We start from the raw sequence: 15,495 nt of genomic DNA, 5'->3' as shown, positions 1-15,495 counted from the left end.
CCAAGAGGAGTGTTGGTTGGAGGGTTGAGGAGGTTCCCAGTCCTTCCTGTGGTGTAGGCTTTTGGTCACCTGCCCGCCTCCTTCAAGGCGCCTCCCACGGGTGCCGCCAGGGGGCGGCAGCCACTAGCTCAATGGGAACCTGTGAAGGAGCTTCCCAAAAAGGCTCCACTCCCCACCTCCGTCCCCTCCCGCTGCTGGCGTGCCTCGGGCCCTGACCTGTTCCCTGGGCTCAGCCCGCGGTCTCCCTGGACCCTTCTGCCGGACTTAGGCGCTGCCCCAGTCGGCCCGCTCTGGTGCCCCGCACCGGCCCCCCAAATGCCGCCGCCTTGTGGCCGGGGTTTACAGCCGCCCCAGAGGCCGCCCCGGGAGCTGGAGCCGGGCCTCTCCGCAGCGGGCTCCTAATTCCCCGCCTCACCACACGCTCGCCCTTCGCCCCGCTGCGGGCGGTGTGCGGGGGCCGCTCGGCGCTCCCGGCTTCACCCTCTTCGCCAGCCGTTGGAAGACGGCCTGGCGCCGGGGCCTGGACGTCCTCCCGCCCAAGTGGCCCGCCGGGCGCTGCGGGCCCGGCCCGGGAGGGGCGCTGCATCTGTATGCGCCCGGCGGCCCGGCAGCGCCGCCCCCGCCCCCGCCGCGCGGGCCCGGGCTGGCCGGGGAGGGTCGGAGGCTGGGCTCTCTCCCGCGCGCCGCGGAGCCGCCTCGCTCCTCCGCAGGCGGAGCCTCCTTCCCCCGCCCCCTCCGTCTCGCTCCCTTGTTCTCGCCGGGGCCGCTCAGACCTGCAGCGGAGCCGCGGCGCCCGCTCCGATCCGCTCGGGGCTGCGCCCCCGGGACCCGGCGACGGGGGCGGGCGGGGACGCTCCCCGCCGGCCTGGGCCCCTCGGCACTGCCAGGTAAGAGCGCCTGCCCCGGAGCCCGGGGTCGACAACCCGCGGAGGGGCAGCAGGGGGCCCGCAGCCTGCGGGTGTCTTCAGAGCGGTGCGCTCCGCGGCTGGGAGCCCACTGCCCGCTCCCGTCTCCCGCGCTCTACCTCTTTCCCTTCTTCCCTCGCACCTACTCTCCCTCCTTTCCCCATTTTCCTCTCCCTCGATTTCTCTTCATCCTGCCTTCTCTCTGCCTGTTTGCCTCCTCCGCCTCTTCCCTCTCCCTCTTGCCCTTTCTCCATCTCCTCTTCCTCTTTGCCTTTTCCTTCCCCTACCCTTCCTTTCCTTTCTCTTTGCCTTTTCCCGCTCTCCTTTCCTTTCCCTGTCCCTTCCCTTTCGCCTCCTCTTCCCTTCCCGCTATCCTGTTTCCCACTCCTCCAGCCCTTCCCTTCTCCTCGTCCCGCCTCCCGCTCTGGTCCCCCGGCTTCCCTCCGGCTTCCCTCTTCGGCTTCCCTCTTCCTTCGGGGGGGGGGCAAAGGACTGGCAGGTGTGTTTCTGCTCTGGGGAAGGAGGGGTGGCAGCCACAGCTACCTGAGGGATGCCCCCCAGGAGGAGAGGGAGGAGACAGCAGTGGGAAGGGTCCTCTCTCCAGCTCCCTTCCCGAAGCCCCTCCTGACCACCCCCTCTCCCAGATTGAAGTTCTCCAGGCCTGGCCTGACCCCCCCATAGCTGAGGGCTGCCCCTGTCTGCCCATCACACACAGAAAGCCCCTCTGCCCCCCTCCCAACCATTCCCAAGCCTGTTACCTATGACTCCTCTCTGCCTATCACACATCCAGGCTGCCTCCTTTGATCTCTTTCCTTGTGTCTCTTGCTGCCATTCTGTCTCAGTCTGTGCCGGACAGTGCCTGAGTCTGGGTCTCACCCTCAGTAACGTTGTATCTGTACTCTCTGCTCTCCCTTCCCAGCCTCCTGGCCCTGGCCCCCAACTCTACCCCCTCTTCTTTCAGGGCCGGCCCTCCACTCTGGAGTCCCCCTTCAAGGACTTCAGCTGGCAGTATGAGCTGGGGGCAGGTTCTGGAGAGGTGGGGTTCTCCGTGAAAGAGGGACTTTCACAGGCTCACAACCCTGTCTTCGGCTGCACTCCTTGTCATTGCTCAGCCTGACCCTAGACACCCTGACACCACACCTCCATGAGTCCCAGCCTCTGGATTTTAAGCCCTTTCTCTGGTAGTCCCCATCTCCTCCAACCCCCTGGCTGCATGCCCAACCTGGGAGAACAGGAGCCACATTTAGGGTTCTAAACCCTTCCAGCATCCCCTCTCCTGTTTTCTTCCCCAGCTTCTCGACTCAGAGTTGACTGGCCAAAGATTTATCAGCTTGTAGGGCTGGAGGTGAATACAGGCAGAGCCTGGGTGGAGAGAAGGATCAGACTGTCTGCTCTGTCTCAGTCTGGGTTCTGGGCAATGGGATGTCTGGTTCCTTGGAGGTCTGATCTTCAGCATCTAACTTTGGTTGGGGGGTGGGGAGAGTTAAGGGTTTCTTTGGCCCTGAACAACTACCTGTCCTACAGGTGTGGATCCATGGGGTAGCTCCAACGCATCTGCCCCTCTGCCCCGGCCAGCTCATGCCTCAGTACCCAGGGACAGTGAACAGAGCCCCGGCTGGAGCCCAAACATGTGGGGTCTGGTGAGGCTCCTCCTGGCCTGGCTGGGTGGCTGGGGCTGCATGGGGCGCCTGGCAGCCCCAGCCCGGGCCTGGGCAGGGTCCCGGGGGGGCCCAGGACCAGTACTGCTACGGAACCGAAGGAGCTGGGTGTGGAACCAGTTCTTTGTCATTGAGGAATATGCCGGTCCAGAGCCCGTCCTTATTGGTAAGGTAAGGATCAGCCCTTCCCATGTCTACCTTGACTCTTGAGGCCCTTAGGCCCTGCCCTGCAACTTCATCACTTCTACAATGACCTTGGTCCCTCAGGACTCCCAACGCTCCACCCAGTCATAGACTTAGACTCTTTAACCTTCTGTCCCTATGCTTGGAACCCGCTGCCATTTTTCCCTGACCCCTACAGCTGCACTCGGATGTGGACAGGGGCGAGGGCCGCACCAAGTACCTGCTGACCGGGGAGGGGGCAGGCACTGTATTTGTGATTGATGAGGCCACAGGCAATATCCATGTCACCAAGAGCCTGGACCGAGAGGAGAAGGCACAGTACGTGCTGCTTGCCCAAGCCGTGGACCGAGCCTCAAACCGGCCTCTGGAGCCCCCTTCAGAGTTTATCATCAAGGTGCAAGACATCAACGACAATCCACCTATCTTTCCCCTCGGTCCCTACCATGCCACAGTGCCCGAGATGTCCAATGTCGGTGAGTACCCCAACTCTGACCATCCCGGGGTCTGTCTCCTGGAGCACCCTCACCTCTCCTTCCCTCATTGCTGTCATGTCTGGGTCCCCCTCATCTGCTGTTCCTTCCCACCTGGCCCTGCCCCTGCTGAGTGGGGGTGCCGGGACACCCCACAGGGACGTCAGTGATCCAGGTGACGGCTCACGATGCCGATGACCCCAGCTACGGGAACAGCGCCAAGCTGGTGTACACCGTGCTGGATGGACTGCCTTTCTTCTCTGTCGACCCCCAGACTGGTGAGAATAGGGCTCAGGAACCTGGGGGGCAGCCATGGGAACAGGTACCCCCTGACCCCTCGTCTCTCCCCAGGAGTGGTGCGGACCGCCATCCCCAACATGGACCGGGAGACACAGGAGGAGTTCTTGGTGGTGATTCAGGCCAAGGACATGGGCGGCCACATGGGGGGGCTGTCGGGCAGCACTACAGTGACAGTCACCCTCAGCGATGTCAACGACAACCCCCCCAAGTTCCCTCAAAGTAAGGGGCCAGTGCTGCCACCTGACCCATCCTTTGACCGCCCCACCCCCTACGGCCTCTGGAGAAGTCTTCTCTCCCGCCCCTCCCTTAGCCAGCCCCCAGGAGAAGGAAGTGCTGGGGGAGGGAGGAAGGCTGGGACCCCTCTCAGAATGTTTCCTCTCCATCCACACCCAAGGCCTGTACCAGTTCTCTGTGGTGGAGACTGCTGGGCCAGGCACCCTAGTGGGCCGTCTGCGGGCCCAGGACCCAGACCTGGGGGACAACGCCCTCATGGCATACAGCATCCTGGACGGAGAGGGGTCCGAGGCCTTCAGCATCAGCACAGACTCCCAGGGTCGAGATGGGCTTCTCACCGTCCGCAAGGTTAGTCTCCTGTCTGCTAACACTTGCAGACTCACTCATGCGTGCCTCCTGCGCCATGAGGCACCCCTCTAACTGGTCTGCAACAGACTCGGGACCACCGTTGGAGCTTAGGGATCATGGTCATCCAGTCGTCTTTCAGATGAGGGACTGGGGCCCAGCAAGGGGGAATGACTGGCTCAGGACTTTTTATGTAGCCAGTCTGTGGTGGAGCTGGAGGCACACCTAGAGTTACGGACTAAGTCATCTGCCTCACTCTGACCACGCGGCCACTGCCTCTCAGGTGCCCACCTCTCCTGTCGGGTGGGCTGAGCACTGGTTGCATGGAGATGGGACGTCTCTCTTACCTCCCGGGAGCTTGGGCCTGCCCTGGTTTCCACGTGCCTCAGTCACTCCCCGTCCCCTCCCCATAGCCCCTAGACTTTGAGACCCGGCGCTCCTATTCCTTCCGTGTGGAGGCCACCAACACCCTCATCGACCCAGCTTACCTGCGGCGAGGGCCCTTCAAGGACGTGGCCTCGGTACGAGTGGCTGTGCAGGATGCCCCAGAGCCCCCTGCCTTCACCCAGGCTGCCTATCACCTGGCAGTGCCTGAGAACAAAGCTCCCGGGACGCTGGTGGGCCAGGTCTCAGCCTCTGACCTGGATTCCCCAGCCAGCCCAATCAGGTGAGCTGGGGTGTGGGCAGGGGAAGGGCCGGGACTCAGGGAAGGAGCTCAGCAGCAGGCTATTCCCACTGAGGATGGGTCCCCTTCACGGAAAAACCACACTCACCTTCTGGCTGCAGGAGCCCACTCTGCGGGACTGGGGGCCAGGGGAGGGCTGGAGGACCTGGCTAATTACCGCTCTCCAATTCCACCCATCCCTCTGAGAGGATAACAGTGGCACCTCCCAGTGGCGGTGCAAGCAAATGCAATCTCTTGCGAGGAGCTTGGTGGATGGGTGATGGCTACCACTATTGCTTCACATTTTACCAAACGCTTGACCACATTCAATTCTCACGACAGCCCCGTGAAGTAGGCATGATCATCACCCGTTGTTTTAGAGACGAGGCCCCGAGAACTTAAGTTACTTGCCCAAGGTTACATCGCCAGAGTTGGGATCCAAATCCGGATTTGTCTGCCTTGAGAAGAGCCACTCTTCCCACCTCTGGGCATCCCTGTCACAGGAATGAGGGAGGTGCTGGCGTCATTGCCATTTTGTGGTTAAGTAAGGAGAGGTTGAACGATTCACCCAAGGTCACACAGCTGGTCTCAGGCAAAGCAAAGCTGAAACACAGGTCCCTGGGTCCCCAAAACAGAGCCCAGAAGTCTGACAGACAGATCATATCTACCCCTTTTCCACCTCTTCCTCTCCCAACCCCATGAAACCCAGTCCCCCCTGAGTCTTAGGACAGGTGTTTAATGTTTATGACTTCCCCAAATGATTTGTTTTTTAAGGGGATCCTAATGTGAATCATGGTTCTGGGTACACGGGGCAGGCTCAGCCCAGATGAGCTCGGGCCCTCTGCCCAGAAGAGCCAAGAGGCCCAGCAAGGCAAACAGAAGGGAGGGAGGGGTAGCAGCCAGCTCCGGCCCTGCCCCAGATCAGCTCCCAGCTCCACTCCATCTTCCCCAGATACTCCATCCTCCCCCACTCGGATCCAGAGCGCTGCTTCTCTATCGAGCCCGAAGACGGCACCATCCGCACGGTGGTGCCCCTGGACCGCGAGACTCGTGTCTGGCACAACCTCACAGTGTTGGCCACAGAGCTCGGTGAGGAGCCCTGGGCCCCCAGGAGAGGGGAAAGCAGCAGCCTCCTGGCAGAGGAGCTGTCCCTGAGTAGGGGGAGTTGGGGGGCGGGGAGGGGCAGTCACTGCCACCACTCCTCACTGTGTGCAGCGCCGGGTCCCCAGCCTGGATCATCACCACCAGGCAGGCCTTCTGGTCTCTGAGGCTGGGCTGGCCTGGGCACAGTGGGTCTGCCTGCACATTCCCCTGACTTTAAATTCACTCCCATGCCTGACTTTCCCCAACTGGGAAACAAACCTAACCTCAGATAGCTTCCAACCCCTAACAAACCCCAACCTGCACCTTGGCAGACCCTGCCCTTCCCACTGTCTGCTGCAGGCTGAAGCCAGGGTTCAGGGAAGGGCTGGGTCCCTCCTCTGGGGGCTGACTGGGGGGGGCCCCAGAAGCCCCTCTCAGGGAAGCCCCGCAGAGAGCCTTCAAGGTAGAAGAGAGGGCCCAGCTCCTGCCCCTGTCAGCTACCAGTCACCAGCAGCATGGGTTGACTACCTCTGGGCAGCCATGGCCACCGGAGATAGGAAGACCTCCTTCCCCTTTGTGAACCCCCCCTTCTCACCCCTGTTCACGCCCCAGGGTCTCCTACATTTTCTCTCTGTGTCCTGTCTGTGGGAGTTGTAACTGTGTGCACAGACGTTTGTACGTGTCAGTGAAGAACTATATAGTATGTGTACGTGTGAGTGTGTACTTACATGTGTGTATAATTCTGTGTGTGTGAAAATACACACACGTATTTGTGTGTATGTGTAGTTGAGTATAGAATATTTGTGCATATATGTAATTTGATGTATATGATAATAGGTACAAGTGGCCATTTATATATATCATTTTGCATGCGTGAGTGTTTGCAGACAGGTAATTTATTACTTATAGTGTATCAGGCACTGTTCTAAGTACCAAATGTGAACGAATTAATGTAATCACCACTACAACTTTATGTGGGAGGTATGATTAGTTCCCCATTTGAAAATAAGGAAACTCAGGCAGAGAGAAGTTAAGTAACTTCCCAAGGTCACACAGACATTAAGTGGAAGAGCCATCAGACCCAGTCAGGCTGCAGAATCAGAGCAGTTATCTCCTCTCGGTGTAGAATTTTCTGTGTATGGGCTTATGTTTATGCCCATGTCGCTGTGTGTTACATAGAAGTGCTTGTGTATCTGTCCATGGGAATGCCCCTGCGTGTTTACATAGTGTGTTTGTAGTTGCCTGTGTATACATAGCCGTGTGAGTGTGTGTGTGTGTGTGTGTGTGTGTGCGCGCGTGTGCACGCGCATGCTCCCCTCCCTGCCTTCTCACCCTCCCACCAAATCCTGCTCTGCAACGAACTCCAATATCAAGTAGCAGGCCCCGGGTCTTGACTGCAGAGAAGGAATGGAGCCCCAAACCCTTGGCTGGGGAGCCCACTCAGCCTTCCTTGCCCAGGCTGGGACCTTAGCCCCTTCACCAGGGCTAGCCAGCTCTCTCCCCACCTGGAGAAGGACTAAAGAATGTGGGAGGCTCAACCAGGAGAGGTGAGCACCAGGGTGGGCAGGGGTACCTGTTTTCCATTCTCTCTTGGATGGCATTGGCAGTGAGGAGCAAGGCAGGGCAATGATGAAGCCACCTGATAAAGGGATGCATGAAGAAGGGGGCCTGTGTCTAGCTCTGGTACCCAGGCTGGCCTGGCTCCCCAAGGCCAGCTCTAAATGATACTCATTGCTATACCATGGCCTCCCGGACCTCTGATGGGGTGTGTGTGTGTGTGTGTGTGTGTGTGTGTGCGCACGCGCGCACGTGTGTCTGTCTCTGTCCCACGCACGCTGTGTATGAAAATGCATTCTCTCGACCCGGGGGGCTGGTGACACTGTATTCACTGTATATATCCAACATCCACTTTGTGTGTGTTGTATTTGCTTTAAATGCTGAGTGTACATCGAATATATGGTATGAATGTGTTTATTTCATGACTATTGTATGTGTGCATCCTGTATGCACTTTGTGTCTACCTTTCATTCACGGTGCATGTGCCCTGCATGTGGGTTATTGTATGTATGTATTGTGGGTGCTTCCCTCCTGCCGAATGTGTGTGCTGCATTGCACATATCTTGTCTACCACGGGAATGTTGTGTGCACTTGGTGTTGCTCCTTTCATTTCACAACGCTGTTTCTCACTCGCATATTGCGTGCATTTCTCGTGTGTTGCACGTGCATGCTGTGTGCTGCATGTGGCATCCATGCCCGTGCACCCTGTGTGCTGTGTGTAAACTGTGGCGTGTGTGCGTGTGTGGGGTGTATGTGTTCGTGTTCTGGCTTCAGACAGCTCCGCACAGGCCTCCCGCGTGCAAGTGGCCATCCAGACCTTGGATGAGAATGACAACGCCCCCCAGCTGGCCGAGCCCTACGACACCTTTGTGTGTGATTCTGCAGCCCCTGGCCAGGTGAGCTGCTGAGGCAGCAGGGTTGGGACCTCAAGACCTCCAGCTGCCCACTCCATACAAGGCCTCTCTTCTTCCTCCCAGCTGATTCAGGTCATCCGGGCTCTGGACAGAGATGAAGTTGGCAACAGTAGCCGTGTCTCCCTTCAAGGGCCTCTGGGCCCTGATGCCAACTTCACTGTCCAAGACAACCGAGGTGGGTAGCCTTCTACCACTGTGCCTGTGCCTGTCTCCCTGCTCTTCTCTTCCTCTGCCACCCCCTAGCCCAGTCGGCCTGACTCCTGACCCACATATCTGGGCCCTCCACTCAACAGAAAGTGGATGGGGATTTGCACGTTTTTGCTCTTTGCAAACCTTCCCCATCGGAAGCTGTCTCCGTGGGTCGCACCCACCCTACAGGGGAGGTGTCCCCGGAGATAGCCAACACCTTCCCTCTCCCACAGATGGCTCTGCCAACCTGCTGCTGCCCTCTCGTCCTGCTCCGCCCCGCCAGGCACCCTATCTGGTTCCCATAGAGCTGTGGGACTGGGGACAGCCAGCTATGAGCAGCACTGCCACAGTGACTGTCAGCGTGTGCCGCTGCCGTCCTGATGGCTCTGTGGCGTCCTGCCGGCCCGAGGCGCAGCTCTCCCCCGCTGGGCTCAGCACTGGGGCCCTGCTTGCCATCATCACCTGCGTGGGCACCTTGCTTGGTGAGTCAGGCCACCGTGGGACATAGATGAGGGGTCCAAGGCTGCAGGGGGTATAGAGAGGAGCCAGATCCCTGGACACAGGGAAATCCACCCTAGGGCATGAAGGAAGCATCATGCCTGGATTTTCCCACTGCCTCATGTGTCCAAGAGAAAAGCTCTGGCCTCATTTCCCTGACATACCAATCCGCAATGACAGCAACAAGCCATAAAAACTGTTTATTGAACCCTGACTCTGGACCACGTGTGGTGCCCAGCACATCACTCGTACTATTCCCTTTCATCCTTTGAACAGCTGTAAGAGGTAAATTTGTTTTCCCTGTTTTCCACACAAACCCTCTAAAGGATCACAGAGGTTCAGAGAAGCCAAGCAACTTCCCACAGTCACACAGCTAGTAAGGGGTGAAGTCAGGACTCAAACGAGGTTTGCCAGATGTCAGACCAAGGTCTTGCCACCCCTAGGCCACACTGTCTCCTCTGTCTCCCAACCTGCCTGCGGTTCAGAACGGAACCAGGCGCCCTGTTCCGGGCCCTGCGGGCTCAGCGCCCTGTGTGCGCCTCTCCCCCAGCGCTGGTGGTGCTCTTTGTGGCCCTGCGGCGGCAGAAGCAGGAAGCGCTGATGGTGCTGGAGGAGGAGGACGTCCGCGAGAACATCATCACCTACGATGACGAGGGCGGCGGCGAAGAGGACACCGAGGCCTTCGACATCAGCGCACTGCAGAACCCCGACGGGGCGGGCCCACCGAACCCGGGCCCTCCAGCGCGCCGCGACGTGCTGCCCCGGGCCCGGGCGCCACGCCAGCCCAGGCCCCCCGGCCCCTCTGACGTGGCCCAGCTCCTGGCGCTGCGGCTCCGCGAGGCGGACGATGACCCCAGCGTGCCGCCCTACGATTCGGTGCAGGTGTACGGCTACGAGGGCCGGGGCTCCTCCTGCGGCTCCCTCAGCTCCCTGGGCTCCGGCAGCGAAGCGGGGGGTGCCTCCGGCCCCGCCGAACCACTGGACGACTGGGGGCCGCTCTTCCGCACCCTGGCTGAGCTGTACGGGGCCAAGGAGCCCCCGGCCCCCTGAGAGCCGGCCCTGGCCCTGCCCGCCGCGGTGGGGCAGCCCGCACAGGCCCTCTGAGTGAGCTCCCCCGGGGTCCAGGCAGGCGGCAGCAGCCCAGGGGCCCCCAGGCCTCCTTTCCTCCCTGTGTCCCTCCTCCCAGCTTCCCCAGGGCAACCTCCTTCTTACCTCCCTCCTCCTGAGTCTGTGTGTCTCCCTCCAGGGATCTCTGTCTCTTTCTGTAACGCTCTCCTGTCTGGGTCTGGATTGTGTGGCTCGACTCTGAATCTCTCTGTTCTTTCACTGTGATTCCACTCTCTCTGTGACTCTGTTTTTGTCTCCCGGATTCGAAATCTCTCTCACACCCTCTCTCTGTCTCCCTTGCCCACATACATGCTCTGTGTCTGTCTCCTGCCCACATCTGCCTGCATTCTCTCTGGGTCCCTGTGACTGGCTTTTTGGTTTTTTCTGTTGACCATCCCAAAAGCAAGAGAAACTTCCAGCCACTGCTGCCCACCCTCCTGCAGGGGATGTTCGGCCCCAGGTCAGTGTCCCTAGATGATGGGCCTGAGGGCACAGGGATGGCCTGAAGCCCTCCTCCACTCACCACCTCGACCCCGGGCTCTCCTGTCTTTACAGACCTGCCCGCATGGTTCCATCCATCACTCATGGCCTCATCCTGGCTCCACTGGCCTCCAGCAGAGAGAGGGTGCCAGCCCACCTCCCAGGGCGAGAGCTCCAGCACACCCCACTCCCGCCATGGCCGCCTCCCTGGAGCTCTGCCCAGCTGTTGGCCTGCCTTGGGCATCCCAGCTCTGGGCATTGTCTTGTGTGCTTCCCAGGCCCCAGGGGGAGGGGAGGGAAGGAAAGAAAAGAGGGAGGCAGCTGGGGAAGGGGAAAAAGGGAGGAAGGGGAGAGGCCTCCATCTCTAATTTCATAATAAACAAACACTTTATTTTCTAAAGCTGGAGCCCTGTTTTCAGTTCCACATGCAGGTTTCTGTGCAGAGCTTCACTGTGCCATAGGGTGGGAGGAGAGGCCTAGCCCATCCCCTCTGGCTCACTCTCCTCTCTCCTTTGGGGGGCAGTCCACTTCAAGCCCCTCTAGCCTGAGGAGGGTTTGAGTTGATTCCATTCAGGAAGTAAGTACCCCCACTCCCACTGCCAACTCCCCTGTTTCCTGTTGGTCTCAAAATGTCCAAGGGAACTAAGAGGGATTGGCCAGAGGGGAGAGTGGAAAGGAGAAGGGGGGGTGAGAGCTATTGGGAAGAATAGAGGAGAGATGAAAGGAGGGAAAGAGTGGTTTTCAAACCAGGGAAAAAATGTGGCTGGGGGGCAGCAGAGGGGGGCAAGCCAGTCCTCCTGTGGCCTGTGGTGCCCGTCAGGAGAGGGTGGCTGGGGTGAGACCCCAACTTGAATTCTCCCTGGTCCTCATCTTACTCTCCATGGAACACAAAGGAGGAGGAAGAGGGACCAGGGAAGTGAGCTATTGAGGGGCCAACTGACCAAAGTCATTTGGGGTGGGAGCTAAGCAGAGGGCCATCATTTCTCACTGTGCACTCCCTGAGCAGACAAGAGAGTTCCTAGCTCCAGTCAGGGCTCCTGGAGATTCGAGTAGATGGGTCAGGACAGGTCCTTGTGACCCTCCCCTCCAAGTGTAGGCTGCTGGCCATCAGAGGAAACTACTCCAATGAAGATGCCTTCTCTCACAACTTTTTTTTTTTTTTAAGTTTATTCATTTATTTTTAGAGGGAGAGAGAGCATGAGCAGGGGAGGGCAGAGGGAGAGAGAGAGAATCCCAACCAAGCTCCACGCTGTCAGCACAGAGCCCTACTCGGGGTTCAAACTACGAACTGTGAGATCATGACTTGAGCTGAAATCAAGAGTCAGACGCTTAACCGACTGAGTCACCCAGGTGCCCCTCAACACCTCTCATGCTGCTTGGTTAGGGCAACTAGGTGATAGGAGAACAGGACCCCTGCCCCCGGGGCTGGATTTGTCATTTGCTGCACTGAAGGGTGGACCCGGACCCCTGACTGGCCAAAGGCCTGTGCCAGAGCAGGCTGGCTGTCTCTGAAGGAGACGATTAAGAGACAGCACCCCAAGCACGGTGTCGGAGGGACAGGGTTTTCCAGTTCAGGGCAGGATGGGCAAGCTCTCTGTCCCTTTGGTCTCACCCCGACATCTGCATCAAGCCTTCAGGAATAAGTGGAGAAAAAGAAGGACAGACTTGTGGGCCGTTCCTTGGTGGTAAAGGGTGCACTGAGGTGGGACACGGGCCTTTACCTGCTCTCCTGGTCCACCCCGATTCCATTAAACTTAGAAGAAAAAACAGGGCACAGGGAAGCAGGCCTGTCAGCAAGACCTCTGGGTGCATCTCTGGTCTCAAATACCTCATCATCTCGAAGGATAGAACTTATCAAAGGGAGTGAAGAGGGGCAGGACCGTGGAAGGAAAGAAGGGAGAGAAGGGGCAAGGTGATGGGAGAAGGAGACACCAGAAGAAGGGGCTCCCCTCCTATTCTGCCCTCTCTAGCTGGGTTCAGTCCTTCCCCAGTTTATGCGGAGGGGAGGGGCGCAGAGCATCCCAGGGGAGTGAGACGCAGGCAGTTTTTGAGCCTTGGCTGGGCTCGGGCGGCCCCACCCCCCCCACCCCAGCTGCTAGCCACCCACACAGACATATACACTTTTTCTCATTCCTAGGGCTTTAGGATAGGGCTGTGAAGATGCAGAGGTGGTGAACTAGTGGGGTGAGCTCTGCCCCCACTTCCTCTCTGCTTTGGACCATTTTTCCAAAATAAATGTCAAGGCCTGCCTTTCTCTCTGAGGAGGGCCCACTCTCCCTATCCACGTGTCAGTGTTTCTCTTCCAGTCTGTTTCCTGGCTCCGGACACAGGACAGCACATGCATCACCTACCACACGCAGGTGCACACACTTCTACTGGGTCACTCACACCAGGACACATGTCCACATAAATCTCTGTACTTGGAGATGCACCCTCTTAGGCCCGAGTCAATCAAATGCTTGAATCAAAGGTCCCCACCACCTTTTCCTCCCTCTGCCTCCACTGCTTTCCTTCCTGAGACTCTCTGGCCTTTCCTCCCTCCTCCTCCCTACTCATGCCCTGAAGGCCAGAGCCTGGAGGTCTCCTCCCTCTGGGCAGCTCCAGCCCGGGAGGAATTCTTAGCAGGAAGTGCAGGGTTGGGGCTTGGGGCTTGGAGCTCAGGGCTGGGCTGGAGGCTGAGAGGAGAGGCATCCAGGGGGACTAAATGGAGGCTGTTAATCTTGAGACTAGACGCTCTGTGGGAGTGGGATGAGAGAGAAAGAAGGTTCAGCAACCTTCCCTCCAGGCAGTCCCATCTCTTGGTTGACTGTGCTTCCCACCCACCCCCACCCCCCCTTCAACTTTGCTTGGGGAGGGGCAGGGCAGGGACAGCATCCTTCCTGGACCGGCAGCCTGCACCCGCCAAGTCAGGACTTACAGGGGAGCTGGGGGAGGGACAGGAAGGGCAGGAGGAGGTGTGCTAACCCAACGTTTCCCACTGGCACAGCCACCTTGCTCTTTTCTTCATTCCCCAGAGAGAGTGACAGGAAGGAGAGGCTGGAAAGAAGACAGAGGGAAGAAAGAAGAAAGGGGAAAGAGGAGAGAAGTCTGGCAGCAACAGAGACAGGCCAAAAGACCAGAGCAAACGGTGGCCAAGGCTCTAGGCCCTGGTATGTCATGGGGGTGGCTGGCCTCCAGGCCCTCAGGCTCCTCTGGGTTCATTCACCCCAGGCAGGGGCTTGGCCCAGCTGCTCTCTCCCTTTCTCTTCATTCCCGGAGGCCTGCAGGGCCTTGGACAGAGAGAGAAGGCAAGAAAGAGGACCTGGGAGGACACGCTGTGCCGAAGGATCTCGGCTCTGGAGCAGAAGGCCTGGATCCAAGCCTCCTCTCTGCCACTTACTGTGTGACCCCAGCAAGTCACATAACCCTTTGCACCTGCTTCCTCTTCTGTAAGGTGAGGATAATTATTACCTCCGAGTTATCATGAGAAGGGCATTCAATAAGGAGCAGCAACTGTAGTCATTAGAGTCCCGTGCAGCGGGGAGGGGGCAAAGGGGAAGCAGCTGGGAGAAACCCTCCTTACCACCGCAGGCTCCACTTTGCCCCGCCCTACCCTTAGCCTGGGTGCTCTGGGTGACTCTCCCCACCTTATTCCTCTTCCAGCCACCCCCCTCACAAGGTGACAGTGATAAACTCTGAAACCGAGATGAGCACAGGAACGGGAAGAAAAGAGAGCAGGGATCTGGTGGGGAAAAGCAGCAAAGAGGGTGGTGAGAAAGAGGGTTTAGCCCCCAGCCCCGTGTCTGGCGTGCAGCAGGCACACGACAGGAGTATTTGCTGAGAGGAGAACTTGGTGGTGGGAAGGACGCCGGACCAATCCATCCGGCATCCATAGGAACATGCTGGACAGAGCCATCAATAGCACTGGGAGGCAGAAAGGGATGGAGACTTGGAACAAATGGAGCTGGCAACCCGTACAGGAGGGAGCCAGATGCTGTGAGGCTGCTCCCCTGGTGGCCCATCCCCCCCCCCCCCACTCCCTGGGCTGAGGCCCCCTCCAAGTCCTGCCGCTTCTCAGAGAATCTCAGTCTCTGCGGGCATCCTAGAGTCTCTGTGCCGGCTGGCGGGCTCCGGATGGTCCCGGCTGGCCTCCTCCTCTTCCTTGTCTGGCTCTGGAAGCTTCTGCAGTTCCGAGTACAGCACACAGGCATCGTTGCGTGACACATACTCCCATCCACTCTCCCGCACGTGGAAAAGGTCTACAGAACCCCCGGAGTAGGCATCGCGGTGGGTGGCGTGGGCCACGGCACAGCGAGCCAGGGCATAGGCTTCCTGTGGGGTCATGTCATAGCGGTAGCCGCGGTCTAGCACGCCATAGGCATAGGGAGATCCAGAACCCACGGAGAAGATGTTCCCTTGCAGGCGGGTGCCGTCACTGTAGACATAGAAGAGGGCAGGGCCAGAGCGGTCCCAGCCACACAGGGCTGTGGCCACACACAGATCCAGGCCCCGGTAGCAGGACATCATGGTCGACAAGAGCTTGGCGGCACCGGCCACGCTGGGCAGCTGACCCTCCCTCAGTGCCCGAAGCCGCAGCTCCCGTCGTAGCACGCGGTACCATACGGCACAGTCGGCCGAGGTGCCAGAGGTGGTGCCCAGGAGGTGCTGGTGCACAGGGATGATCTTGCGTGAGGTTGGACACTCCACATAGTTGCCGCAGGAGGAACGTGTGTCAGCAGCAGCGATGACTCCATGCCGGAAGAGGAAGGCCAAGGTGGTGGTGCCATGGGCCAGCCTGGGACCGTGGATCTGCAAGAAGGTTTGAGGATCACAGCCTGGGGGCACAGCCCAGGCCCCAGGCTGAGGCAGGTGAGGTGATGGTCCTTGGGTGTTGGGGGCCTGCCACTTGCACACATCCTGCAGGGCCAT

The 15,495-nt window shown here is 59.1% G+C and overlaps 2 protein-coding genes across 3 annotated transcripts; one reads left to right on the top strand and one right to left on the bottom strand.

Moving 5' to 3' along the window:
* The first annotated feature begins 639 nt into the window (after positions 1-639).
* On the top strand, positions 640-10,982 carry CDH24 (cadherin 24). 2 transcript variants are annotated; one of them, XM_043555784.1, is made up of 13 exons: positions 640-887; positions 2,430-2,734; positions 3,039-3,219; positions 3,375-3,494; positions 3,568-3,735; positions 3,911-4,098; positions 4,509-4,762; positions 5,712-5,848; positions 8,174-8,295; positions 8,377-8,488; positions 8,736-8,984; positions 9,551-10,567; positions 10,663-10,982. In XM_043555784.1, exons 2-12 carry the CDS (start codon positions 2,534-2,536, stop codon positions 10,048-10,050), a joined length of 2,232 nt encoding a protein of 743 aa, XP_043411719.1. In that variant the 5' UTR covers positions 640-887; positions 2,430-2,533; the 3' UTR covers positions 10,051-10,567; positions 10,663-10,982. The 2 variants fall into 2 exon arrangements, with proteins under 2 accessions (XP_043411719.1, XP_043411718.1); XM_043555783.1 differs by having other exon boundaries at positions 643-887; positions 2,925-3,219.
* A 3,633-nt stretch (positions 10,983-14,615) lies between these two features.
* On the bottom strand, positions 14,616-15,495 carry PSMB11 (proteasome subunit beta 11). The gene has a single exon (XM_043554492.1). The coding sequence runs from the start codon at positions 15,493-15,495 to the stop codon at positions 14,641-14,643; it is 855 nt and encodes a 284-aa protein (XP_043410427.1). The 3' UTR covers positions 14,616-14,640.

Source organism: Prionailurus bengalensis, chromosome B3 (assembly GCF_016509475.1).
Source record: "Prionailurus bengalensis isolate Pbe53 chromosome B3, Fcat_Pben_1.1_paternal_pri, whole genome shotgun sequence".
Taxonomy (NCBI): domain Eukaryota; kingdom Metazoa; phylum Chordata; class Mammalia; order Carnivora; family Felidae; genus Prionailurus; species Prionailurus bengalensis.
The sequence above is the reverse complement of the archived record's forward strand: the minus strand, read 5'-3'. Positions and strand labels throughout refer to the sequence as shown.